We start from the raw sequence: 27,585 nt of genomic DNA, 5'->3' as shown, positions 1-27,585 counted from the left end.
TTGTTGATATTTCGAAGAGATATATTTGTTTTGTTTGTTTGTATTTTTGTTTAACGCCATACTCAGCAATATTCCAGCTATATGAGGGCGGACTGTAAAAAATCGAGTCTGGACCAGACAATCCAGTGATTGATATCATGAGCATCGATCCATGCCATTGGTATATTATGACATGCATCAACCAAGGCAGCGAGCCTGACCACTCGATCCCATTAGTCGACTCTTACGACAAGCATAGTCGCCTTTATGGCAGGCATGGGTTGCTGAAGATCTATTCTACCCGGATCTTCAAGAGATATATTTGAATATAGAGATGGCATGGTGAGACCTGAGCCATCTGATGTACAGTATTGTATAACGGCTGTAACAAGAAGAGGACAAAGTCATCAATATCCCCCATAATGGCTTGGATAAATGTATGAAACTTGTTGCCATGGAAACTCGAAAAATATTTAATAAAATCCCAAACTTTCAAAAGGCACCAGTTCACCACTAGATGTCAATGTGCCAAGTTTGGTGAACAAATGTATGTTTTTCAAGCGCTGGATACAAGAACTACCGCCATTTTCAGTCTCAGTCAAAGTTGTTGCTATGGAAACTTGAAAAAATAATTTACAAAAAGAAACCAAATTATCAAAGGCACCAGTTTACCACTAGACCAATCTATGTGCTAAGTTTGCTGTAGATTTGCTCCAGAAACGAGCACAACCCCCATTTTCAGTCAAAGTAGTTGTTATGGAAACTCGAAAAAAATTTTTTTTTCAAAATCCAAAGCTATCAAAAGGCACCAGTTCACCATTGGACCTATCTATGAACCAAGCATGGTGAAGAAATATTGAACAGTTTTCAAGATTTGCTTCAGAAATGACATCTTGCATGGACAGTAGTACAGAATTCATATTAATATCCACACCCCTGCAATAATTGGTCATAAAGCTGTGATACATTTGGCGCTCACCCAGCCTCTTTCGCTGTCATTTTTTCATCACCCAAGACAATATGTACCGGGTCCAATATGTAGTCATTTCCTAGTAACTAGTGCTCAAGGTGTCAAGAGCAGTCTATGATCGTGGATACTATAGATAACGGTGAGTTGGTTTCATTTGACGGTCAGTTCACACACAATTTCACTGAAATTAAACATTGACTGAAATGTTGAATAAATTTAACAAAAAAATAGATCATAGACAGAAAGCCAGACAGAGAATTATCAGTTTTCATAACCAGACAGTGTAATAACAGGACTAACTTGCGTATGTCAGTGCCGATTTCCGTACCTGCTATTTTCGATGTTACCTGTCAGCAGTAAAGTCTTTGCTTTTTGGACAAAAAAAAATAAATATTATCTCCATGCATAATGTCCAACTTTCTTCACACAGCTGTATTTGTTTAAAATATGTACATCATATCCACAAAAATATGGTATTTATTTATTATCGGGTTGTGAACACTGTAACTTCTTTGACAGGCATTTAGAAGTACTCAGTAATGATAAGATATATGGATGAAAAACTTCAATATTACAAATAGGAGTGACGTTTCAGTGTGGGGTCATCACTTGCTTGAAAAAGGGGTTGAAACCTACACCTGGGGCTGCAAAAAGATCGATAATTGATAATATTTTCAACGAATTTTTTTATCATTATCCATGTGAAAATTGTGTCATTGATATCTTACATAAACTATTGTGATGAAATAAATTGTTAATGTACCGAAGCCGACTTATTTCTGTCCATTGCCGAAAACAGAAAGCAACTTATCTTAAATGACCTCAATACAATCCATGCATAAATGTGTACCTGCTCACCAGTGACATGAAATATGTTGTCTTCTCTCTCAGCTTTTTGCATATTTGTCCAAAGTTACTTCTGCGATATTTATCGACAACTGATGGACACTTAGTTAACGATTATCGATCTCAATGATCTATATCGATAGCCAGCCCTACCCACACCAAAACATCGCTCCTAATTGTAATTAAGAAATTATTCATCCATACATCTTATCCTTACTTAGTCAACAATGTACTTCAAAGGAGGGACAGCAACTACGTGAGATCATGACGTCAAAATTATATTTGTCAACAAATTATTTTGTTTTTTTTCATTTGGTAGACTGATATTGTTATCGAATAATTCATAAAATCATTTTATTTACACCATTTGTTTTAAATAAAGACACTAATGAGGTAAGCTATGTGTTTAACAGGCTATCCACCATCTTCCCCAGGCAAGTGAGTTAACGCACTATAAAATTCCAGTTTCCACCCTTGCTGAACTAGGCTGGTATTATGGAGTTCCATTTTGGCTGGACTAACGAGTCTATGCATAGTCCAATCAAATTTGCACAATAAAATTGAAATCAGGTTCATAAACTGTCATGCAGATTTCGGTTGATTGCAGGATTTGCAAAACATGTGTACCGCCAACTTTGCGTCAACAGATATTTTCCAAGTCTTTTCATGTTTTTATTCAAGGTGCTCACATGATTTGATGCACTTCGCAATGTAAGATCCATTTTATCACAACATTGATCTTGATTATCGATGAGATCGTCTTGACTGGACGCCGCCATTTTGTTTGAGAGGGGGAAGCTGATTGGTCCATAGGAGAGGTTTAGAGGAGACAAAACTTGTTATAACCACTGGTGGCTCTACGATCGAGCCCAGGAATTCCAGCCTAGTTCGGCAAGGGTAGAAACTGGGCCTTTAAAGTCAGTTAAGTCTCTTGCCTTGGGAGGATAGCTATCCACATACCAAATGCATAGAGAACAATTTGAACTACCCAATAGGGTGTCAAGTACCTGGTTAGTAAATTTAGACTCGTCCAAGCCCACTGGTGCTTGCCTTTTTTTCAGGGGTATATATATTATTATTTATATCATGATTTCATGTAAATGATAAATTCGTCCCCATCACTCACATTATATGCATACAATTTTCGATTAGGATACAACATCCGACTGGGGCCAAAATTAAGCTGTGTTTCATGATAGAAGAGCACCCATTTGGATGGAGGATGGCCCACAAAGTTTGTCAAGAACTTTTTGAATTGGGTGACAGTTTGATTGACAGAGACGTCCATTTCTTCCTGCTTGTCTTCACATATCACAGTAACTTTGCAGGATGATGGGGGCGTCAGGTCAATGTTTACCAGTGCGTCGAGTTTACCATAGCGGGCTTCAAGTTCCTCATATCTGAAACAAGACAATTATATCACTAAAGTGATGCCAAGCAAATACAGCCATTAACCAGTCCATATGAGAAGGTCATCAGTGTTATAAACAAGCACTGAATACTCGTATTACAAACAAGTGTATTTAAAGACCCAAGCATCGAACCATAAGAACTGCCCAGGATTTGTCATAAATGATCAATGACACTGGATCAAAAACTTATCATTTGCAAGCTGACTTGTACATTTAGCCATTTCTATTAAATATTAAAGAAAAGTATTCCAGAAATATAAAAGTCACCAGATGAGGTCTTGATTGATAAGTGTGGAAACACATGGTTCACGTATTTGAACTTGAATCGATTGGTTGGTTTGTTGTTTAACGCAGTACTCCGCAATATTCCAGCTATATGACGGCTGTCTGTAAATAATCCAGTCTAGACCAGACAATCCAGCGATTGATATCATGAACATAGGTCTACGCACTTGGGATCGATGAGATGCATCAACCAAATCAGCGAGTCTGACCACCCGATCCCATAGTCGCCTTTTACAACAAACATAGTCACCTTTTACAGCAAGAAGACCTATTCTACCCCGCATCTCCACGGGTCGAACTTGAATCAAATTTGTTGCTATGGAACACAAGGCACCAGTTTTATTCATATTGCATTCTATTCAAAAAACTACATACTCACAATGAGACATTTGAAATGTGTCTAAATATATACAGTAAAAGTAAATTTCGCAATCATGTCACTGAATCGAGAGGCATATTTAAGATTTTATTTATTCGTATTTCAGTATTTTCATAAAACACAGGTAGGTGCTTCTCTAGTAGTAATATCAAACTCATAATTTCTAAATCAAGACAGTATCAATGCAGAAAAACACTATATATCATTATAGTAATCGAAAGTTTCCTTCAAACAATTTTCGGACCTTTTTTATAAATAGAGCATTATTCGTTAATCCGACACTTGTGATCCGACACTAATGATGGGAACCCATTAAATCAGTGCTATTTAGACCCGTTAATCCGACAGTCTCGCACTCCGACTCAGTCCACAGCGAGACGAGTCGCTGTCCCATTTTCGATCACAAACGTTGTTACTACTTAATTTTGTTTATGACGACCACCATAACATTTTGAACATTTTGAACAAGGAAATCTGAGTAATGGCCATGGCAAGTCTTAGCTGCCAATGTTGTTGAAGTACAAAGATCAAACCAAGGTCAAAACTAAAAATATGGCCAAAAAAACGGAACACATATGTTGAGCACCCATACCAACTACACATTCATCAAATTTCATTGCATTTAGAACAGAAATTGCCGAGAACCAGAAAACTGCTTCACACACTGTTCCCAGGTTAGGAATCAATCTGGGGTCTTCTGACCATGCTGACTGACCAGCAAAACACTTCAACCCCTTGGCAACCCCACTGCCCCATCATGCAGGTTCTGAAGGGCTAGGTGACCCACAGAGGACACGTACCGTGCTGGCTTGCTGTCTTCACCCATGTAATGTCTCACAAAGGCCCTCTCTGCATCTTCCCTCTCCTGGGCAGGAACTACACTTCCATTCAGATAAGCAATGTTGGGGGTCCGTGCTATCAATAATTGACGCCGCTTCTTGTCGGAAATTCCCTGCAAAAACAGAGTGAGCAATGTGATGGACAGACGAGATGGAAGTAGAGAGACAGACAGTCAGACAGACACATGAAAAGACAAACAAGAAAGGTCCGACAGATAGTTAAACAGACAGACAGTCAGAGAGACACATGAAAAGACAGACATACGAATTGACAGACATAAATACAAACAGACAGAAGAAAGGTCAGACAGTCAGACAGACATATTAACATAAACAAGACTGATGAACAGACACAAAGACATGTCAGACGGACACACGGGCAGATGGACACATGGGCAGATGGTCAGAGAGACACACAGGCAGATGGTCAGACAGACACACAGGCAGATGGTCAGACAGACACACGGGCTGATGGTCAGACAGGCACACAGGCAGATGGTCAGACAGACACACATGCAGATGGTCAGACAGACACACAGGCAGATGGTCAGACTGACACACAGGCAGATGGTCAGACAGACACAGGCAGATGGTCAGACAGACACACAGGCAGGTGGTCAGACAGACTCACAGGCAAATGGTCAGACAGACACACTGGCAGATGGTCAGACAGACACACAGGCAGATGGTCAGACAGACACACAGGCAGATGGCCAGACAGACACACGGGCAGATGGTCAGACAGACACAGGCAGATGGTCAGACAGACACACAGGCAGATGGTCAGACAGACACACAGGCAGATGGTCAGACAGACTCACAGGCAGATGGCCAGACAGACACACAGGCAGATGGTCAGACAGACACACAGGCAGATGTCAGACAGACACAGGCAGATGTCAGACAGACACACAGGCAGATGGTCAGACAGACACACAGGCAGATGGTCAGACACACAGGCAGATGGTCAGACAGACACACAGGCAGATGGTCAGACAGACACACAGGCAGATGGACAGAAAGGCACACAGGCAGATGGTCAGAGAGACACAGGCAGATGTCAGACAGACACACATGCAGATGGTCAGACAGACACAGTGGCAGATGTCAGACAGACACACAGGCTGATGGTCAGACAGACACACAGGCAGGTGGTCAGACAGACACACAGGCAGGTGGTCAGACAGACACAGGCAGATGGTCACACAGGCACAGGCAGGTGGTCAGACAGACACACAGGCAGATGGTCAGACAGGCACAGGCAGGTGGTCAGACAGACACACAGGCAGGTGCTCAGATAGACACACAGGCAGATGGTCAGACAGGCACAGTCAAGTGGTCAGACAGACACACAGGCAGGTGGTCAGACAGACACACAGGCAGATGTCAGACAGACATACAGGCAGATGGTCAGACAGACACAGGCAGATGGTCAGACAGACACACAGGCAGATGGTCAGACAGACACACAGGCAGATGGTCAGACAGACACACAGGCAGATGTCAAACAGACACACAGGTAGATGGTCAGACAGACTCACAGGCAGGTGGTCAGACAGACACACAGGCAGGTGGTCAGAGAGACACAGGCAGATGGTCAGACAGGCACACAGGCAGATGGTCAGACAGACACACAGGCAAATGGTCAGACAAACACGGGCAGATGGTCATACAGGCACAGGCAGGTGGTCAGATAGACACACAGGCAGATGGTCAAACAGACACACAGGCAAATGGTCAGACAGACACGGGAAGATGGTCATACAGGCACAGGCAGGTGGTCAGACAGACACACAGGCAAATGGTCAGACAGACACGGGCAGATGGTCATACAGGCACAGGCAGGTGGTCAGACAGACACACAGGCAGATGGTCAGACAGACACAGGCAGACAGACAGACAAGCAGATGGTCAGACAGACAGGCAGATGGTCAGGCAGACACACAGGCAGATGTCAGACAGACATTGAAGCAACTGACCATACATAAACAGGCAGGACACAGTGTGGTCTACACACAAACAGGTAATGGCTGACTATAATATACACAGTCCACCTTTGACCAGTTGTGACCTCACCTCAAATAGTGGGATGCCGACCACTCGGACATCGGTCAGGGCCGGAAACAGTCTCAGTTTGTCAATCTCCTCCCACCTGCCAACACGCGTCTTGTTGATGTTCAACACACACAAGTGAGGGAAAGCTGCAGCGATTTCCTCTTCTTCTCCAAGTGATGTCAGTTCACAGGTCGTCAGGACTAGGTTCCTCAGCTGCGTGAATGTGTGGCCCAGTCGTTTTAACTGCGACCAGTCTGTGACGGAGTTGCCGTTGAAGTGAAGCTTGCGCAGAGCCGGGTAGGAGAAGTCATCAGGGAAGTTGATGTCACTGTAGCCGTTGAGACTCAGGTGCAGTTCATTTAGGCTGTGAGAAAAGTTAGTGGTTTAATGACACAATCTGCAGCAATGTTTGATCTTACTGGGCAGTTGGCTCAAGATGGCAGTAGTATATCTTTCCAAGGTCCACGGAATGATAATCGTCATCATTCTACACAAATCATTATGGTTGAAATCTCTGCAGAGGTCAAATCAAATCAGCTAAAATGCCAGCACATATTAGTTACCTCTCGATGTAGCTGAGACCTTGAACTCCTGCCGTCTCTACCCATGACACAAGTCTTGTTATACAAATGATTATCACAAGACCTACCCAGGGAAGACGTGGAGGATGCGCACGATGCTGCCCCAGTCGATGTTGGTGTGGTTTAGAACCAGCTGTTTCATCCCCGGGAACACAAGGTCAGGGTCACCCAGCTCCTCACAGGGGGTCAGGGGGTTAGAGGTCAAGTTCAGAAAGGTCAAGTTGGGTATCTCTTTGATAACTTTGAAGACCTGTAAGCAGAAATAAATCAATGTCATATAAAAAGCCAGTCTGTCCTGTATCAACCAGGTGTTCTGTTGATGCAGTTTGAACACTCTTGACACTCGCTAAAAGTAAAAAACACTGAGGTCCCAGGTTTGGGACATATGGACAATCTCATTAAAATCAGATTTAGTTCTTGCAATCTCATTAAAATCAGTTCCAAGTTCTCGCTGCCGCTAAACAAAGATTTCTGGACATCCCATTACGGGTCACGTCACACTGACCTTGCATGAACTTTGACCGACCAATGGAATGACCAATCAGAAGGCAGCATTTACGGCAATAATTTCAAATTGGTGACTACGCTTCGAAACATGTTTTGACAAATTCTCGATTAAAAATTTGAAACCGGAACAAAAAAACATTTTGGAATGGTTAATATATTGTATTGATTCATTCTTTAAACCCGTAACTATCGTTCGAAATACCCAGTGTTAAAGTTTTCAAGGATGCATGATTAGAAATCACATTCCGACTGTCACTTTCATAATCTGGTAAGCGGCGCTCTGATTGGTCGGAGGAAAGGTCGTTCTGACATGACCCCTACTGGGATGTCCTCAGATCTTTGTTTAACGATAGCGAGAACTAAGATTTGATTTTAATGACATTGTAGTTCTTGCTACCTCTTAACAAAAATCTGAGGACATCCCATTACAGGTCATGTCAGAACTACCTTTCATCCAACCAATCAGAGCGGCATTTTTGAGATCGTGAAAGTGAAAGTCTGAAGTGTTTTCTAATAATGCAACCTCAAAAAACGTTAAAACTGGGCATTCCTAATAGAAGCATGAGTGATTCTGTCAAAATCATTGTCTTTTTCTTGCTTCAATGGGCTAAACATTTGAAATGGTAGAGTTATTACATAGTCCAGTGATAGCCTGTGAGAAGTACTGTCAAACAACTTTGACCATCTATAAGACATTCCAGAATTTTTCAGTTGTCATATTTTGAATCGAGAACTTAAATTATTTTTCAAAGCATAGTTGCGAACTGAAGTCACCAGTTTGAAACGAGTGCCCTAAAGGATGAGAAAGCTGCTTTCTGATTGGGTAATGTCAACTTCCTGTTTATCAAACTTTGAGAAAAGTCATTCTGATATAACCTGGAATGGGATGACATCAGATCTTTGCATAGCAGTAGCGAGCACTAACAACTGATTTTCTTGAGAATGGATATAGTGTGTTGTTTATGGGATAACCTGTCAATACTTTATGTTTGTGTTGTCGGGTCCCTGGTGTGTTGTCTGGTCCCTGGTGTGTTGTTATAACCAACCAATCCTTTATGTTTGTGTTGTCTGGTCCCTGGTGTGTTGTTATAACCAACCAATCCTTTATGTTTGTGTTGTCTGGTCCCTGGTGTGTTGTTATAACCCGCCAATCCTTTATGTTTGTGTTGTCTGGTCCCTGGTGTGTTGTTATAACCCGCCAATCCTTTATGTTTGTGTTGTCTGGTCCCTGGTGTGTTGTTATAACCCACCAATCCTTTATGTTTGTGTTGTCGGGTCCCTGGTGTGTTGTTATAAACCGCCAATCCTTTATGTTTGTGTTGTCGGGTCCCTGGTGTGTTGTTATAAACCGCCAATCCTTTATGTTTGTGTTGTCGGGTCCCTGGTGTGTTGTTATAAACCGCCAATCCTTTATGTTTGTGTTGTCGGGTCCCTGGTGTGTTGTTATAACCTGTCAATCCTTTATGTTTGTGTTGTCGGGTCCCTGGTGTGTTGTTATAACCCGCCAATCCTTTATGTTTGTTGTCGGGTCCCTGGTGTGTTGTTATAAACCGCCAATCCTTTATGTTTGTGTTGTCGGGTCCCTGGTGTGTTGTTATAAACCGCCAATCCTTTATGTTTGTGTTGTCGGGTCCCTGGTGTGTTGTTATAAACCGCCAATCCTTTATGTTTGTGTTGTCGGGTCCCTGGTGTGTTGTTATAACCCGCCAATCCTTTATGTTTGTCTTGTCTGGTCCCTGGTGTGTTGTTATAACCCGCCAATCCTTTATGTTTGTCTTGTCTGGTCCCTGGTGTGTTGTTATAACCCACCAATCCTTTATGTTTGTGTTGTCCGGTCCCTGGTGTGTTGTTATAACCCGCCAATCCTTTATGTTTGTGTTGTCGGGTCCCTGGTGTGTTGTTATAAACCGCCAATCCTTTATGTTTGTGTTGTTGGGTCCCTGGTGTGTTGTTATAAACCGCCAATCCTTTATGTTTGTGTTGTCTGGTCCCTGGTGTGTTGTTATAACCCGCCAATCCTTTATGTTTGTGTTGTCTGGTTCCTGGTGTGTTGTTATAACCCGCCAATCCTTTATGTTTGTGTTGTCTGGTCCCAGGTGTGTTGTTATAACCCGCCAATCCTTTATGTTTGTGTTGTCTGGTCCCTGGTGTGTTGTTATAACCCGCCAATCCTTTATGTTTGTGTTGTCTGGTCCCTGGTGTGTTGTTATAACCCACCAATCCTTTATGTTTGTGTTGTCTGGTCCCTGGTGTGTTGTTATAACCCGCCAATCCTTTATGTTTGTGTTGTCGGGTCCCTGGTGTGTTGTTATAAACCGCCAATCCTTTATGTTTGTGTTGTCGGGTCCCTGGTGTGTTGTTATAAACCGCCAATCCTTTATGTTTGTGTTGTCTGGTCCCTGGTGTGTTGTTATAACCCGCCAATCCTTTATGTATGTGTTGTCGGGTCCCTGGTGTGTTGTTATAAACCGCCAATCCTTTATGTTTGTGTTGTCGGGTCCCTGGTGTGTTGTTATAAACCGCCAATCCTTTATGTTTGTGTTGTCTGGTCCCTGGTGTGTTGTTATAACCCGCCAATCCTTTATGTTTGTGTTGTCTGGTCCCTGGTGTGTTGTTATAACCCGCCAATCCTTTATGTTTGTGTTGTCTGGTCCCTGGTGTGTTGTTATAACCCGCCAATCCTTTATGTTTGTGTTGTCTGGTCCCTGGTGTGTTGTTATAACCCGCCAATCCTTTATGTTTGTGTTGTCGGGTCCCTGGTGTGTTGTTATAACCCGCCAATCCTTTATCTTTGTGTTATCTGGTCCCTGGCATGGTGTAATGACCCGTCAAACCTTTATATTTGAGTTGTCCAATCCCCTGCGTGTTGTCATGACCCGCCAATCCTTTATGTTTGTGTTGTCCGATCCCCAGAGTTGTGTCATAACCCGCCAATCCTTTATGTTTGTTTAGTCTGATTACTGGTGTGGTGTCGAGTAGAAACTTGAGCATGTGCATATATAACACATATATAACAGTAGCATAAGCATGATAAAAAACATTTCCCTTTTAAAATAAATACTCTCTGGTTCAAAGAGGTCTAACACACATGAAATGACTCGTACCTCTGTCCATTGTGAAATCTTGTTCTGCATAAGGTCCAGTTCGCACACAGCCTGACACATCCTGCGTAGTTCGTCACAGTCTCCAGCCACGCCCACATCACAGTCCGTCAGATGGAGGTTCCGGGGAAGGATGAGGTCCCCTGATTCTGAATCACAAGAGTGAGTGAGTGAGTGAGTGAGATACCATGCCACAGTTTAACACAAATACCCCACTCAGAAACAGCATACTGACTCCGAGCTGACCAGTCCTTGTTTTAGCCCCTTACTGCCTAGCGCCAGACAGGGTAACAACCAGTAACATCTTTTAACGTCTTTTGGAGGTTGATCAGGTGAATTTTCTAATCAGCCAATCAGCATCCAGCTGTTAAATTCACAGCTGAGGTGAGAAAAGCATTCAGATCAACCAGCATATCTGTCTAAAAAATGAACTTCTGTTCTGAATGTAAATAATTAAGGCAGCGATGTGACATTGTTGTGGAAACGTATGACACATCCCATCATTTTTGTGCACCATGGCACCTACACCAAAAAGTGAGTTCCATGGAAGAAACATGGTGTATCGCTGTCCAAATCGAACTGGTAAAGAAAGGAAGCTGAATCTTCTCAGAAAGCTGTCATCTGATTGGCTCACTAGGGCTGGGACCCGGACCGTGGTTAGTCACTTCTTGACTTGATATATTGTTTAATGACCAAACTATTCTAGAACTTCAGTGTATGCATGACCAGATCATTTAATATGTGTATCTAAAAATATTTTGCCAGGGCTACGGTCAAACAGAAGTACAGTTTGAGGTAACAATTGAACAAAAGGATTCTAAAAATGTTACATATATGATATACTGTATTCGACATAATAAGCGCCCAGGGCGCTCTCAAAATTAGAAATAGGGGGCTCTTATTCGAATATAATTTTGGTGAAAAACAACAGAGTTGAAAGATCGTTAATTTTGTGGTTTATGCTGACAGCCTGAAATGTTTATATACAACAGATATATTTTTCCAGAATTTAATTTCCCATAATTAAGGATGCATATAACACGCTTATTATACAAGAATAAATATGTCTTGTGTACATTTATCAATCGGAAGGGGTGCTAATTGGTATAGTTCACAAGCAAATATATTAGCAAATATTTCCGTGGGCGCTTATAACAGCAGGGCACTTATTACGTCGAATACGGTATATATATATATGACATATATATAACACATGGCCATTATCATAAACTTTACCTGATATTTTTGCTGGGCCTCTTTTTGGCACAAATACATGAACGTCACACTCCACCTCCATGTCGTCGATGTACTTGTTGAATATCGCCTCCACCAGCGTCTTCCTCGGCTGCTCAACTACGTCCTGCTTGTCACACGCGGCCATACTGCTAGCCTGGAAACAGGTCAGTGCATGAGACAGTGCTCAACTACGTCCTGCTTGTCACACGCGGCCATACTGCTAGCCTGGAAACAGGTCAGTGCATGAGTCAGTGCTCAACTACGTCCTGCTTGTCACAAGCCGCCATACTGCTAGCCTGGAAACAGGTCAGGGCATGAGTCAGTGCTCACCTACGTCCTGCTTGTCACACGCGGCCATACTGCTAGCCTGGAAACGGTCAGTGCATGAGTCAGTGCTCACCTATGTCCTGCTTGTCACACGCGGCCATACTGCTAGTCTGGAAACAGGTCAGTGCATGAGTCAGTGCTCACCTACGTCCTACTTGTCACATGCGGCCATACTGCTAGCCTGGAAACAGGTCAGTGCATGAGTCAGTGCTCACCTACATCCTGCTTGTCACACGCGGCCATACTGCTAGCCTGGAAACAGGTCAGGGCATGAGTCAGTGCTCACCTACGTCCTGCTTGTCACACGCGGCCATACTGCTAGCCTGGAAACAGGTCAGTGCATGAGTCAGTGCTCACCTACGTCCTGCTTGTCACACGCGGCCATACTGCTAGCCTGGAAACAGGTCAGTGCATGAGTCAGTGCTCACCTACGTCCTGCTTGTCACATGCGGCTATACTGCTAGCCTGGAAACAGGTCAGTGCATGAGTCAGTGCTCACCTACGTCCTGTTTGACACACGCGGCCATACTGCTAGCCTGGAAACAGGTCAGTGCATGAGTCAGTGCTCACTTACGTTCTGCTTGTCACACGCGGCCATACTGCTAGCCTGGAAACAGGTCAGTGCATGAGTCAGTGCTCACCTACGTCCTGTTTGACACACGCGGCCATACTGCTAGCCTGGAAACAGGTCAGTGCATGAGTCAGTGCTCACCTACGTCCTGTTTGACACACGCGGCATACAGCTAGCCTGGAAACAGGTCAGTGCATGAGTCAGTGCTCACCTATGTCCTGCTTGTCACACGCTGCCATACTGCTAGCCTGGAAACAGGTCAGTGCATGAGTCAGTGCTCACCTATGTCCTGCTTGTCACATGCGGCCATACTGCTAGCCTGGAAACAGGTCAGTGCATGAGTCAGTGCTCACCTACGTCCTGCTTGTCACGTGCAGCCATACTGCTAGCCTGGAAACAGGTGAGTGCATGAGTCAGTGCTCACCTACATCCTGCTTGTCACACGCGGCCATACTGCTAGCCTGGAAACAGGTCAGGGCATGAGTCAGTGCTCACCTACGTCCTGCTTGTCACACGCGGCCATACTGCTAGCCTGGAAACAGGTCAGTGCATGAGTCAGTGCTCACCTACGTCCTGCTTGTCACATGCGGCTATACTGCTAGCCTGGAAACAGGTCAGTGCATGAGTCAGTGCTCACCTACGTCCTGTTTGACACACGCGGCCATACTGCTAGCCTGGAAACAGGTCAGTGCATGAGTCAGTGCTCACCTACGTCCTGCTTGTCACACGCGGCCATACTGCTAGCCTGGAAACAGGTCAGTGCATGAGTCAGTGCTCACCTACATCCTGCTTGTCACACGCGGCCATACTGCTAGCCTGGAAACAGGTCAGTGCATGAGTCAGTGCTCACCTACGTCCTGCTTGTCACACGCGGCCATACTGCTAGCCTGGAAACAGGTCAGTGCATGAGTCAGTGCTCACCTACGTCCTGCTTGTCACATGCGGCTATACTGCTAGCCTGGAAACAGGTCAGTGCATGAGTCAGTGCTCACCTACGTCCTGTTTGACACACGCGGCCATACTGCTAGCCTGGAAACAGGTCAGTGCATGAGTCAGTGCTCACCTACGTCCTGCTTGTCACACGCGGCCATACTGCTAGCCTGGAAACAGGTCAGTGCATGAGTCAGTGCTCACCTACGTCCTGTTTGACACACGCGGCCATACTGCTAGCCTGGAAACAGGTCAGTGCATGAGTCAGTGCTCACCTACGTCCTGTTTGACACACGCGGCATACAGCTAGCCTGGAAACAGGTCAGTGCATGAGTCAGTGCTCACCTATGTCCTGCTTGTCACACGCTGCCATACTGCTAGCCTGGAAACAGGTCAGTGCATGAGTCAGTGCTCACCTATGTCCTGCTTGTCACATGCGGCCATACTGCTAGCCTGGAAACAGGTCAGTGCATGAGTCAGTGCTCACCTACGTCCTGCTTGTCACGTACAGCCATACTGCTAGCCTGGAAACAGGTCAGTAAATGAGTCAGTGCTCACCTACGTCCTGCTTGTCACATGCAGCCATACTGCTAGCCTGGAAACAGGTCAGTGCATGAGTCAGTGCTCAACTACGTCCTGCTTGTCACACGCGGCCATACTGCTAGCCTGGAAACAGGTCAGTGCATGAGACAGTGCTCACCTACGTCCTGCTTGTCACACGCGGCCATACTGCTAGCCTGGAAACAGGTGAGTGCATGAGTCAGTGCTCACCTACGTCCTGCTTGTCACGTGCAGCCATACTGCTAGCCTGGAAACAGGTCAGGGCATGAGTCAGTGCTCACCTACGTCCTGCTTGTCACACGCGGCCATACTGCTAGCCTGGAAACAGGTCAGTGCATGAGTCAGTGCTCACCTACGTCCTGCTTGTCACACGCGGCCATACTGCTAGCCTGGAAACAGGTCAGTGCATGAGTCAGTGCTCACCTACGTCCTGCTTGTCACATGCGGCTATACTGCTAGCCTGGAAACAGGTCAGTGCATGAGTCAGTGCTCACCTACGTCCTGTTTGACACACGCGGCCATACTGCTAGCCTGGAAACAGGTCAGTGCATGAGTCAGTGCTCACCTACGTCCTGCTTGTCACATGCGGCTATACTGCTAGCCTGGAAACAGGTCAGTGCATGAGTCAGTGCTCACCTACGTCCTGTTTGACACACGCGGCCATACTGCTAGCCTGGAAACAGGTCAGTGCATGAGTCAGTGCTCACCTACGTCCTGCTTGTCACACGCGGCCATACTGCTAGCCTGGAAACAGGTCAGTGCATGAGTCAGTGCTCACCTACGTCCTGTTTGACACACGCGGCCATACTGCTAGCCTGGAAACAGGTCAGTGCATGAGTCAGTGCTCACCTACGTCCTGTTTGACACACGCGGCATACAGCTAGCCTGGAAACAGGTCAGTGCATGAGTCAGTGCTCACCTATGTCCTGCTTGTCACACGCTGCCATACTGCTAGCCTGGAAACAGGTCAGTGCATGAGTCAGTGCTCACCTATGTCCTGCTTGTCACATGCGGCCATACTGCTAGCCTGGAAACAGGTCAGTGCATGAGTCAGTGCTCACCTACGTCCTGCTTGTCACGTGCAGCCATACTGCTAGCCTGGAAACAGGTCAGTAAATGAGTCAGTGCTCACCTACGTCCTGCTTGTCACGTGCAGCCATACTGCTAGCCTGGAAACAGGTGAGTGCATGAGTCAGTGCTCACCTACGTCCTGCTTGTCACACGCGGCCATACTGCTAGCCTGGAAACAGGTCAGTGCATGAGTCAGTGCTCACCTACGTCCTGCTTGTCACATGCGGCTATACTGCTAGCCTGGAAACAGGTCAGTGCATGAGTCAGTGCTCACCTACGTCCTGTTTGACACACGCGGCCATACTGCTAGCCTGGAAACAGGTCAGTGCATGAGTCAGTGCTCACCTACGTCCTGCTTGTCACATGCGGCTATACTGCTAGCCTGGAAACAGGTCAGTGCATGAGTCAGTGCTCACCTACGTCCTGTTTGACACACGCGGCCATACTGCTAGCCTGGAAACAGGTCAGTGCATGAGTCAGTGCTCACCTACGTCCTGCTTGTCACACGCGGCCATACTGCTAGCCTGGAAACAGGTCAGTGCATGAGTCAGTGCTCACCTACGTCCTGTTTGACACACGCGGCCATACTGCTAGCCTGGAAACAGGTCAGTGCATGAGTCAGTGCTCACCTACGTCCTGTTTGACACACGCGGCATACAGCTAGCCTGGAAACAGGTCAGTGCATGAGTCAGTGCTCACCTATGTCCTGCTTGTCACACGCTGCCATACTGCTAGCCTGGAAACAGGTCAGTGCATGAGTCAGTGCTCACCTATGTCCTGCTTGTCACATGCGGCCATACTGCTAGCCTGGAAACAGGTCAGTGCATGAGTCAGTGCTCACCTACGTCCTGCTTGTCACGTGCAGCCATACTGCTAGCCTGGAAACAGGTCAGTAAATGAGTCAGTGCTCACCTACGTCCTGCTTGTCACATGCAGCCATACTGCTAGCCTGGAAACAGGTCAGTGCATGAGTCAGTGCTCAACTACGTCCTGCTTGTCACACGCGGCCATACTGCTAGCCTGGAAACAGGTCAGTGCATGAGACAGTGCTCACCTACGTCCTGCTTGTCACACGCGGCCATACTGCTAGCCTGGAAACAGGTGAGTGCATGAGTCAGTGCTCACCTACGTCCTGCTTGTCACGTGCAGCCATACTGCTAGCCTGGAAACAGGTCAGGGCATGAGTCAGTGCTCACCTACGTCCTGCTTGTCACACGCGGCCATACTGCTAGCCTGGAAACAGGTCAGTGCATGAGTCAGTGCTCACCTACGTCCTGCTTGTCACACGCGGCCATACTGCTAGCCTGGAAACAGGTCAGTGCATGACTCAGTGCTCACCTACGTCCTGCTTGTCACATGCGGCCATACTGCTAGCCTGAAAACAGGTCAGTGCATGAGTCAGTGCTCACTTACGTCCTGCTTGTCACACGCGGCCATACTGCTAGCCTGGAAACAGGTCAGTGCATGAGACAGTGCTCACATACATCCTGCTTGTCACGTGCGGCCATACTGCTAGCCTGGAAACAGGTCAGTGCATGAGTAAGTGCTCACCTACGTCCTGCTTGTCACACGCGGCCATACTGCTAGCCTGGAAACAGGTCAGTGCATGAGTCAGTGCTCACCTACGTCCTGCTTGTCACACGCGGCCATACTGCTAGCCTGGAAACAGGTCAGTGCATGAGTCAGTGCTCACCTACGTCCTGCTTGTCACACGCGGCCATACTGCTAGCCTGGAAACAGGTCAGTGCATGAGTCAGTGCTCACCTACGTCCTGCTTGTCACATGCGGCTATACTGCTAGCCTGGAAACAGGTCAGTGCATGAGTCAGTGCTCACCTACGTCCTGTTTGACACACGCGGCCATACTGCTAGCCTGGAAACAGGTCAGTGCATGAGTCAGTGCTCACCTACGTCCTGCTTGTCACACGCGGCCATACTGCTAGCCTGGAAACAGGTCAGTGCATGAGTCAGTGCTCACCTATGTCCTGTTTGACACACGCGGCCATACTGCTAGCCTGGAAACAGGTCAGTGCATGAGTCAGTGCTCACCTACGTCCTGTTTGACACACGCTGCCATACTGCTAGCCTGGAAACAGGTCAGTGCATGAGTCAGTGCTCACCTACGTCCTGCTTGTCACATGCGGCCATACTGCTAGCCTGGAAACAGGTCAGTGCATGAGTCAGTGCTCACCTACGTCCTGCTTGTCACGTGCAGCCATACTGCTAGCCTGGAAACAGGTGAGTGCATGAGTCAGTGCTCACCTACATCCTGCTTGTCACACGCGGCCATACTGCTAGCCTGGAAACAGGTCAGGGCATGAGTCAGTGCTCACCTACGTCCTGCTTGTCACACGCGGCCATACTGCTAGCCTGGAAACAGGTCAGTGCATGAGTCAGTGCTCACCTACGTCCTGCTTGTCACACGCGGCCATACTGCTAGCCTGGAAACAGGTCAGTGCATGAGTCAGTGCTCACCTACGTCCTGCTTGTCACATGCGGCTATACTGCTAGCCTGGAAACAGGTCAGTGCATGAGTCAGTGCTCACCTACGTCCTGTTTGACTCACGCGGCCATACTGCTAGCCTGGAAACAGGTCAGTGCATGAGTCAGTGCTCACCTACGTCCTGCTTGTCACACGCGGCCATACTGCTAGCCTGGAAACAGGTCAGTGCATGAGTCAGTGCTCACCTACGTCCTGTTTGACACACGCAGCCATACTGCTAGCCTGGAAACAGGTCAGTGCATGAGTCAGTGCTCACCTACGTCCTGTTTGACACACGCGGCATACAGCTAGCCTGGAAACAGGTCAGTGCATGAGTCAGTGCTCACCTATGTCCTGCTTGTCACACGCTGCCATACTGCTAGCCTGGAAACAGGTCAGTGCATGAGTCAGTGCTCACCTATGTCCTGCTTGTCACATGCGGCCATACTGCTAGCCTGGAAACAGGTCAGTGCATGAGTCAGTGCTCACCTACGTCCTGCTTGTCACGTGCAGCCATACTGCTAGCCTGGAAACAGGTCAGTAAATGAGTCAGTGCTCACCTACGTCCTGCTTGTCACACGCGGCCATACTGCTAGCCTGGAAACAGGTCAGTGCATGAGTCAGTGCTCACCTACGTCCTGTTTGACACACGCAGCGATACTGCTAGCCTGGAAACAGGTCAGTGCATGAGTCAGTGCTCACCTACGTCCTGTTTGACACACGCGGCCATACAGCTAGCCTGGAAACAGGTCAGTGCATGAGTCAGTGCTCACCTATGTCCTGCTTGTCACACGCTGCCATACTGCTAGCCTGGAAACAGGTCAGTGCATGAGTCAGTGCTCACCTATGTCCTGCTTGTCACATGCGGCCATACTGCTAGCCTGGAAACAGGTCAGTGCATGAGTCAGTGCTCACCTACGTCCTGCTTGTCACGTGCAGCCATACTGCTAGCCTGGAAACAGGTCAGTAAATGAGTCAGTGCTCACCTACGTCCTGCTTGTCACATGCAGCCATACTGCTAGCCTGGAAACAGGTCAGTGCATGAGACAGTGCTCAACTACGTCCTGCTTGTCACACGCGGCCATACTGCTAGCCTGGAAACAGGTCAGTGCATGAGACAGTGCTCACCTACGTCCTGCTTGTCACACGCGGCCATACTGCTAGCCTGGAAACAGGTGAGTGCATGAGTCAGTGCTCACCTACGTCCTGCTTGTCACGTGCAGCCATACTGCTAGCCTGGAAACAGGTCAGTGCATGAGTCAGTGCTCACCTACGTACTGCTTGTCACACGCGGCCATACTGCTAGCCTGGAAACAGGTCAGTGCATGAGACAGTGCTCACCTACGTCCTGCTTGTCACATGCGGCCATACTGCTAGCCTGGAAACAGGTCAGTGCATGACTCAGTGCTCACCTACATCCTCCTTGTCACACGCGGCCATACTGCTAGCCTGGAAACAGGTCAGTGCATGAGTCAGTGCTCACCTACGTCCTGCTTGTCACACGCGGCCATACTGCTAGCCTGGAAACAGGTCAGTGCATGAGTCAGTGCTCACCTACGTCCTGCTCGTCACACGCGGCCATACTGCTAGCCTGGAAACAGGTCAGTGCATGAGTCAGTGCTCACCTACGTCCTGCCTACGTCCTGCTTGTCACACGCGGCATACAGCTAGCCTGGAAACAGGTCAGTGCATGAGTCAGTGCTCACCTACGTCCTGCTTGTCACACGCGGCCATACTGCTAGCCTGGAAACAGGTCAGTGCATGACTCAGTGCTCACCTACGTCCTGCTTGTCACATGCGGCCATACTGCTAGCCTGAAAACAGGTCAGTGCATGAGTCAGTGCTCACTTACGTCCTGCTTGTCACACGCGGCCATACTGCTAGCCTGGAAACAGGTCAGTGCATGAGACAGTGCTCACCTACATCCTGCTTGTCACGTGCGGCCATACTGCTAGCCTGGAAACAGGTCAGTGCATGAGTAAGTGCTCACCTACGTCCTGCTTGTCACACGCGGCCATACTGCTAGCCTGGAAACAGGTCAGTGCATGAGTCAGTGCTCACCTACGTCCTGCTTGTCACACGCGGCCATACTGCTAGCCTGGAAACAGGTCAGTGCATGAGTCAGTGCTCACCTACGTCCTGCTTGTCACACGCGGCCATACTGCTAGCCTGGAAACAGGTCAGTGCATGAGTCAGTGCTCACCTACGTCCTGTTTGACACACGCGGCATACAGCTAGCCTGGAAACAGGTCAGTGCATGAGTCAGTGCTCACCTATGTCCTCCTTGTCACATGCGGCCATACTGCTAGCCTGGAAACAGGTCAGTGCATGAGTCAGTGCTCACCTACGTCCTGCTTGTCACGTGCAGCCATACTGCTAGCCTGGAAACAGGTCAGTGCATGAGTCAGTGCTCACCTACGTCCTGCTTGTCACATGCAGCCATACTGCTAGCCTGGAAACAGGTCAGTGCATGAGTCAGTGCTCAACTACGTCCTGCTTGTCACACGCGGCCATACTGCTAGCCTGGAAACAGGTCAGTGCATGAGACAGTGCTCACCTACGTCCTGCTTGTCACATGCGGCCATACTGCTAGCCTGGAAACAGGTCAGTGCATGAGTCAGTGCTCAACTACGTCCTGCTTGTCACACGCGGCCATACTGCTAGCCTGGAAACAGGTCAGTGCATGAGACAGTGCTCACCTACGTCCTGCTTGTCACATGCGGCCATACTGCTAGCCTGGAAACAGGTCAGTGCATGACTCAGTGCTCACCTACATCCTCCTTGTCACACGCGGCCATACTGCTAGCCTGGAAACAGGTCAGTGCATGAGTCAGTGCTCACCTACGTCCTGCTTGTCACACGCGGCCATACTGCTAGCCTGGAAACAGGTCAGTGCATGAGTCAGTGCTCACCTACGTCCTGCTCGTCACACGCGGCCATACTGCTAGCCTGGAAACAGGTCAGTGCATGAGTCAGTGCTCACCTACGTCCTGCCTACGTCCTGCTTGTCACACGCGGCATACAGCTAGCCTGGAAACAGGTCAGTGCATGAGTCAGTGCTCACCTACGTCCTGCTTGTCACACGCGGCCATACTGCTAGCCTGGAAACAGGTCAGTGCATGACTCAGTGCTCACCTACGTCCTGCTTGTCACATGCGGCCATACTGCTAGCCTGAAAACAGGTCAGTGCATGAGTCAGTGCTCACTTACGTCCTGCTTGTCACACGCGGCCATACTGCTAGCCTGGAAACAGGTCAGTGCATGAGACAGTGCTCACATACATCCTGCTTGTCACGTGCGGCCATACTGCTAGCCTGGAAACAGGTCAGTGCATGAGTAAGTGCTCACCTACGTCCTGCTTGTCACACGCGGCCATACTGCTAGCCTGGAAACAGGTCAGTGCATGAGTCAGTGCTCACCTACGTCCTGCTTGTCACACGCGGCCATACTGCTAGCCTGGAAACAGGTCAGTGCATGAGTCAGTGCTCACCTACGTCCTGCTTGTCACACGCGGCCATACTGCTAGCCTGGAAACAGGTCAGTGCATGAGTCAGTGCTCACCTACGTCCTGTTTGACACACGCGGCCATACTGCTAGCCTGGAAACAGGTCAGTGCATGAGTCAGTACTCACCTACGTCCTGTTTGACACACGCGGCCATACTGCTAGCCTGGAAACAGGTCAGTGCATGAGTCAGTGCTCACCTACGTCCTGTTTGACACACGCGGCATACAGCTAGCCTGGAAACAGGTCAGTGCATGAGTCAGTGCTCACCTATGTCCTGCTTGTCACATGCGGCCATACTGCTAGCCTGGAAACAGGTCAGTGCATGAGTCAGTGCTCACCTACGTCCTGCTTGTCACGTGCAGCCATACTGCTAGCCTGGAAACAGGTCAGTGCATGAGTCAGTGCTCACCTACGTCCTGCTTGTCACATGCAGCCATACTGCTAGCCTGGAAACAGGTCAGTGCATGAGTCAGTGCTCAACTACGTCCTGCTTGTCACACGCGGCCATACTGCTAGCCTGGAAACAGGTCAGTGCATGAGACAGTGTTCACCTACGTCCTGCTTGTCACATGCGGCCATACTGCTAGCCTGGAAACAGGTCAGTGCATGACTCAGTGCTCACCTACATCCTCCTTGTCACACGCGGCCATACTGCTAGCCTGGAAACAGGTCAGTGCATGAGTCAGTGCTCACCTACGTCCTGCTTGTCACACGCGGCCATACTGCTAGCCTGGAAACAGGTCAGTGCATGAGTCAGTGCTCACCTACGTCCTGCTCGTCACACGCGGCCATACTGCTAGCCTGGAAACAGGTCAGTGCATGAGTCAGTGCTCACCTACGTCCTGCCTACGTCCTGCTTGTCACACGCGGCATACAGCTAGCCTGGAAACAGGTCAGTGCATGAGTCAGTGCTCACCTACGTCCTGCTTGTCACACGCGGCCATACTGCTAGCCTGGAAACAGGTCAGTGCATGACTCAGTGCTCACCTACGTCCTGCTTGTCACATGCGGCCATACTGCTAGCCTGAAAACAGGTCAGTGCATGAGTCAGTGCTCACTTACGTCCTGCTTGTCACACGCGGCCATACTGCTAGCCTGGAAACAGGTCAGTGCATGAGACAGTGCTCACATACATCCTGCTTGTCACGTGCGGCCATACTGCTAGCCTGGAAACAGGTCAGTGCATGAGTAAGTGCTCACCTACGTCCTGCTTGTCACACGCGGCCATACTGCTAGCCTGGAAACAGGTCAGTGCATGAGTCAGTGCTCACCTACGTCCTGCTTGTCACACGCGGCCATACTGCTAGCCTGGAAACAGGTCAGTGCATGAGTCAGTGCTCACCTACGTCCTGCTTGTCACACGCGGCCATACTGCTAGCCTGGAAACAGGTCAGTGCATGAGTCAGTGCTCACCTACGTCCTGTTTGACACACGCGGCCATACTGCTAGCCTGGAAACAGGTCAGTGCATGAGTCAGTGCTCACCTACGTCCTGCTTGTCACACGCGGCCATACTGCTAGCCTGGAAACAGGTCAGTGCATGAGTCAGTGCTCACCTACGTCCTGTTTGACACACGCGGCCATACTGCTAGCCTGGAAACAGGTCAGTGCATGAGTCAGTGCTCACCTACGTCCTGTTTGACACACGCGGCATACAGCTAGCCTGGAAACAGGTCAGTGCATGAGTCAGTGCTCACCTATGTCCTGCTTGTCACATGCGGCCATACTGCTAGCCTGGAAACAGGTCAGTGCATGAGTCAGTGCTCACCTACGTCCTGCTTGTCACGTGCAGCCATACTGCTAGCCTGGAAACAGGTCAGTGCATGAGTCAGTGCTCACCTATGTCCTGCTTGTCACATGCAGCCATACTGCTAGCCTGGAAACAGGTCAGTGCATGAGTCAGTGCTCAACTACGTCCTGCTTGTCACACGCTGCCATACTGCTAGCCTGGAAACAGGTCAGTGCATGAGACAGTGCTCACCTACGTCCTGCTTGTCACACGCGGCCATACTGCTAGCCTGGAAACAGGTCAGTGCATGAGTCAGTGCTCACCTACGTCCTGCTTGTCACGTGCAGCCATACTGCTAGCCTGGAAACAGGTCAGTGCATGAGTCAGTGCTCAACTACGTCCTGCTTGTCACACGCGGCCATACTGCTAGCCTGGAAACAGGTCAGTGCATGAGACAGTGCTCACCTACGTCCTGCTTGTCACACGCGGCCATACTGCTAGCCTGGAAACAGGTCAGTGCATGAGTCAGTGCTCACCTACGTCCTGCTTGTCACGTGCAGCCATACTGCTAGCCTGGAAACAGGTCAGTGCATGAGTCAGTGCTCACCTACGTCCTGCATGTCACACGCGGCCATACTGCTAGCCTGGAAACAGGTCAGTGCATGAGACAGTGCTCACCTACGTCCTGCTTGTCACATGCGGCCATACTGCTAGCCTGGAAACAGGTCAGTGCATGAGTCAGTGCTCACCTACGTCCTGCTCGTCACACGCGGCCATACTGCTAGCCTGGAAACAGGTCAGTGCATGAGTCAGTGCTCACCTACGTCCTGCCTACGTCCTGCTTGTCACACGCGGCATACAGCTAGCCTGGAAACAGGTCAGTGCATGAGTCAGTGCTCACCTACGTCCTGCTTGTCACACGCGGCCATACTGCTAGCCTGGAAACAGGTCAGTGCATGACTCAGTGCTCACCTACGTCCTGCTTGTCACATGCGGCCATACTGCTAGCCTGAAAACAGGTCAGTGCATGAGTCAGTGCTCACTTACGTCCTGCTTGTCACACGCGGCCATACTGCTAGCCTGGAAACAGGTCAGTGCATGAGACAGTGCTCACCTACATCCTGCTTGTCACGTGCGGCCATACTGCTAGCCTGGAAACAGGTCAGTGCATGAGTAAGTGCTCACCTACGTCCTGCTTGTCACACGCGGCCATACTGCTAGCCTGGAAACAGGTCAGTGCATGAGTCAGTGCTCACCTACGTCCTGCTTGTCACACGCGGCCATACTGCTAGCCTGGAAACAGGTCAGCGCATGAGTCAGTGCTCACCTACGTCCTGCTTGTCACACGCGGCCATACTGCTAGCCTGGAAACAGGTCAGTGCATGAGACAGTGCTCACCTACGTCCTGCTTGTCACGTGGGGCCATACTGCTAGCCTGGAAACAGGTCAGTGCATGAGTCAGTGCTCACCTACGTCCTGCTTGTCACACGCGGCCATACTGCTAGCCTGGAAACAGGTCAGGGCATGAGTCAGTGCTCACCTACGTCCTGCTTGTCACATGCGGCCATACTGCTAGCCTGGAAACAGGTCAGTGCATGAGTCAGTGCTCACCTACGTCCTGCTTGTCACACGCGGCCATACTGCTAGCCTGGAAACAGGTCAGCGCATGAGTCAGTGCTCACATACGTCCTACTGGTCACATGCGGCCATACTGCTAGCCTGGAAACAGGTCAGTGCATGACTCAGTGCTCACCTACGTCCTGCTTGTCACATGCGGCCATACTGCTAGCCTGGAAACAGGTCAGTGCATGAGTCAGTGCTCACCTACGTCCTGCTTGTCACACGCGGCCATACTGCTAGCCTGGAAACAGGTCAGTGCATGAGTCAGTGCTCACCTACGTCCTGCTTGTCACATGCGGCCATACTGCTAGCCTGGAAACAGGTCAGTGCATGAGTCAGTGCTCACCTACGTCCTGCTTGTCACACGCGGCCATACTGCTAGCCTGGAAACAGGTCAGTGCATGAGTCAGTGCTCACCTACGTCCTGCTTGTCACACGCGGCATACTGCTAGCCTGGAAACAGGTCAGTGCATGAGTCAGTGCTGCTTATCGCAGCAGTCAGCAACATTCCAGCCATGTCACAGCAAATTAGGAGCAGTCAGGTAGCCTTGAGGCTAAAGCATTGCCCATCACACCGAAGACCTGGGTTTGATTCCTGACAATGTGTAAAGCTCATGTCTGGTGGCCCTGTCGTGATATTGCTGAAATATAGCCCAAGGCAGCGTAAAACCATACTCACTCAGAGCAAGTTGTCAATGTAATTGAGTTTGGGCCATAAACCATTGATTTATCATGTGTACAATAAGCATGATTAGCAACCCGCCAGTCACGACCTTGGGTGGATTGGGGGCCCTCTCAGCAGTGGATGATTTTACATAGCGCTTTGATTACTTTCGCAGAGGTCGCGGGTGACAGCACAGCGACGGTGATTGAATTAATTAGTATTAAGCGCTTCACTGAGTACTGCTGCAGAGCTGTCTCGCGTACATGTTACGTCTGCAACTGATTAGGTGAGACTGTTTTCGCAAGACTGTTATGGATTTCAAACCCTATAAATGCAGGGGAAAAAAATAATCTCAAAATCAATATTTCAGAATTTGAAAAAGGCAAACTGACATGTTTACTGTAACCATGACAACACACAATTGTGAATACAATACGTTAAACTCCAAGACGAAGACACTGGGTTTTGCTTTCTTGTTTGTTGTTCAATGCCCCACTCAGCAATAGCTTACATTTCTATCTTTCTTTCTTTGTTGTTTAACCCCGCACTCAGTAATATTTTAAGTATATGACTGTGGTCTAGGGGTGGGACGGGTAAGCCGGTTACTCGGGTCGGGTGGGTAATGAGTAGGATCTGGGTACCCACAGGACTACCCGGACCCATGGTTAGTCACGTGATATATTGTTTCAAGACAAAAATTATCTGGTACTGTATGTTTAAAGTACAAGTCACTAATGTTCACAGTTCTTTCTACTATGCCCATTCCTTATGACTTTTATATGTTTGAATAAAAACAAAACTTCAGTCATCTTCAGTGTATACACCAGATCGTTTTATATGTGTATCTAAACACATTTTGCCAGGGCCACAGTCAAACTTTTTTCAATCGGACAGTTTGTACCTACCTCTTGAGACAGCGGGTATTCGGGTAGGGTCAGGTAATTGGGGGGTGGGTACAGTCGAGAGAATTCACTTTCTGCTCACCTTGCCATAATGCACCTGCCATTTTAGCAACATTTATGCATGTTCATCATCCAAACTACTCCCTGAGAAGGAAGGCTGAGAAGGAATGAAACCTCAAACAAGCAGGCTCGCTCGCCTGGCATATTTTTTCATTTGCCTGGGTTCCACAAATTTCATGTCTTAGGGTTTCATTTTTAACTTGTATTTTTCCAACTGTATCTTCTTGTTCTCAAAACAGCCAACTTCTCCCCGAAATATTTGTTCTGGTTTGTTAAAGTTTGACTGATGCAGTTCTTCTCGACTCTTGCCTTGATTGACAGGTCCTTTGAACTTTGTTTGATGCTACCCTCGTTGACTGGCTGCTGACTTTGTAGGTATGTGAAGTTTTGTGCATAAATGACCTCAATGAACCAAAAAAAGGATAATCCTTAAATTAACAGAGATGATAAAATATAACGAAATAGATATTCCCTACCCGCTATCATCAGGTGATCTCTGGGAACCTTTTTTTCAGATTCCCATATTTTCACTCTGAGACCTCTACAGCTAAAGTCTGTGAGTTCCGTGCAAACCGCAAGCTAATTAAGCGTCGCTGAAGACTAGGCCTACTAGCCTGGTTCCTTGAGTCACTGCACAGTGCATTGTTTACACCAAAGACGTATATAGAATATAGAATTGTATATACGTCCGTGTTTACACGTAACACGATACATTTAAAACTTTAGGCGTTCGTAAACAAACAAAATGCAAATGTAAATTTGGGGAAAAAAGACATTAGTTATTTCAAGTAAACTAGCATTTGAAACAATATGGACATGTGATGCTTACCTAGTGTCGACCTGTTTGATGCGAAAAGATAACGTCATTCAAACTTGTGACATAGTGTCCCAGATGAATCAGCTGCTATTACTGAAAGATTTTCATCGGAAGTGTGAAATACGTCATTAGTTTCTGCGATTGTCTAGAAAAAGCA

At 48.3% G+C, this 27,585-nt stretch overlaps 2 protein-coding genes across 2 annotated transcripts; both read right to left on the bottom strand.

The window, feature by feature from the left end:
- Positions 1-716: 716 nt before the first annotated feature.
- LOC139457875 (tubulin-specific chaperone cofactor E-like protein) lies at positions 717-27,493 on the bottom strand. Its single transcript, XM_071239223.1, has 7 exons — positions 27,441-27,493; positions 12,191-12,344; positions 10,958-11,103; positions 7,415-7,596; positions 6,787-7,129; positions 4,672-4,823; positions 717-3,195 (listed from the first exon to the last, which is right to left on the bottom strand). Exons 2-7 carry the CDS (start codon positions 12,333-12,335, stop codon positions 2,880-2,882), a joined length of 1,284 nt encoding a protein of 427 aa, XP_071095324.1. The 5' UTR covers positions 12,336-12,344; positions 27,441-27,493; the 3' UTR covers positions 717-2,879.
- On the bottom strand, positions 12,356-25,004 carry LOC139457362 (prophage side tail fiber protein homolog StfR-like). The gene is made up of 31 exons (XM_071238767.1): positions 24,981-25,004; positions 24,413-24,445; positions 23,126-23,158; positions 22,700-22,732; positions 22,264-22,296; positions 21,768-21,800; positions 21,342-21,374; positions 20,906-20,938; positions 19,984-20,016; positions 19,548-19,580; positions 19,122-19,154; positions 18,767-18,799; positions 18,271-18,303; positions 18,129-18,161; positions 17,703-17,735; positions 17,561-17,593; positions 17,419-17,451; positions 17,064-17,096; positions 16,142-16,174; positions 16,000-16,032; positions 15,858-15,890; positions 15,291-15,323; positions 15,149-15,181; positions 15,007-15,039; positions 14,510-14,542; positions 14,156-14,188; positions 14,014-14,046; positions 13,659-13,691; positions 13,092-13,124; positions 12,950-12,982; positions 12,356-12,415 (listed from the first exon to the last, which is right to left on the bottom strand). Exons 1-31 carry the CDS (start codon positions 25,002-25,004, stop codon positions 12,356-12,358), a joined length of 1,041 nt encoding a protein of 346 aa, XP_071094868.1.
- Positions 27,494-27,585: the final 92 nt, after the last annotated feature.

This window comes from Haliotis cracherodii, unplaced genomic scaffold (assembly GCF_022045235.1).
Source record: "Haliotis cracherodii isolate W230 unplaced genomic scaffold, xgHalCrac1.p SCAF_12, whole genome shotgun sequence".
NCBI classification, from domain to species: Eukaryota; Metazoa; Mollusca; class Gastropoda; order Lepetellida; family Haliotidae; genus Haliotis; species Haliotis cracherodii.
Note: the sequence above shows the minus strand (reverse complement) of the source record. Positions and strands in the feature narration are given on the sequence as shown.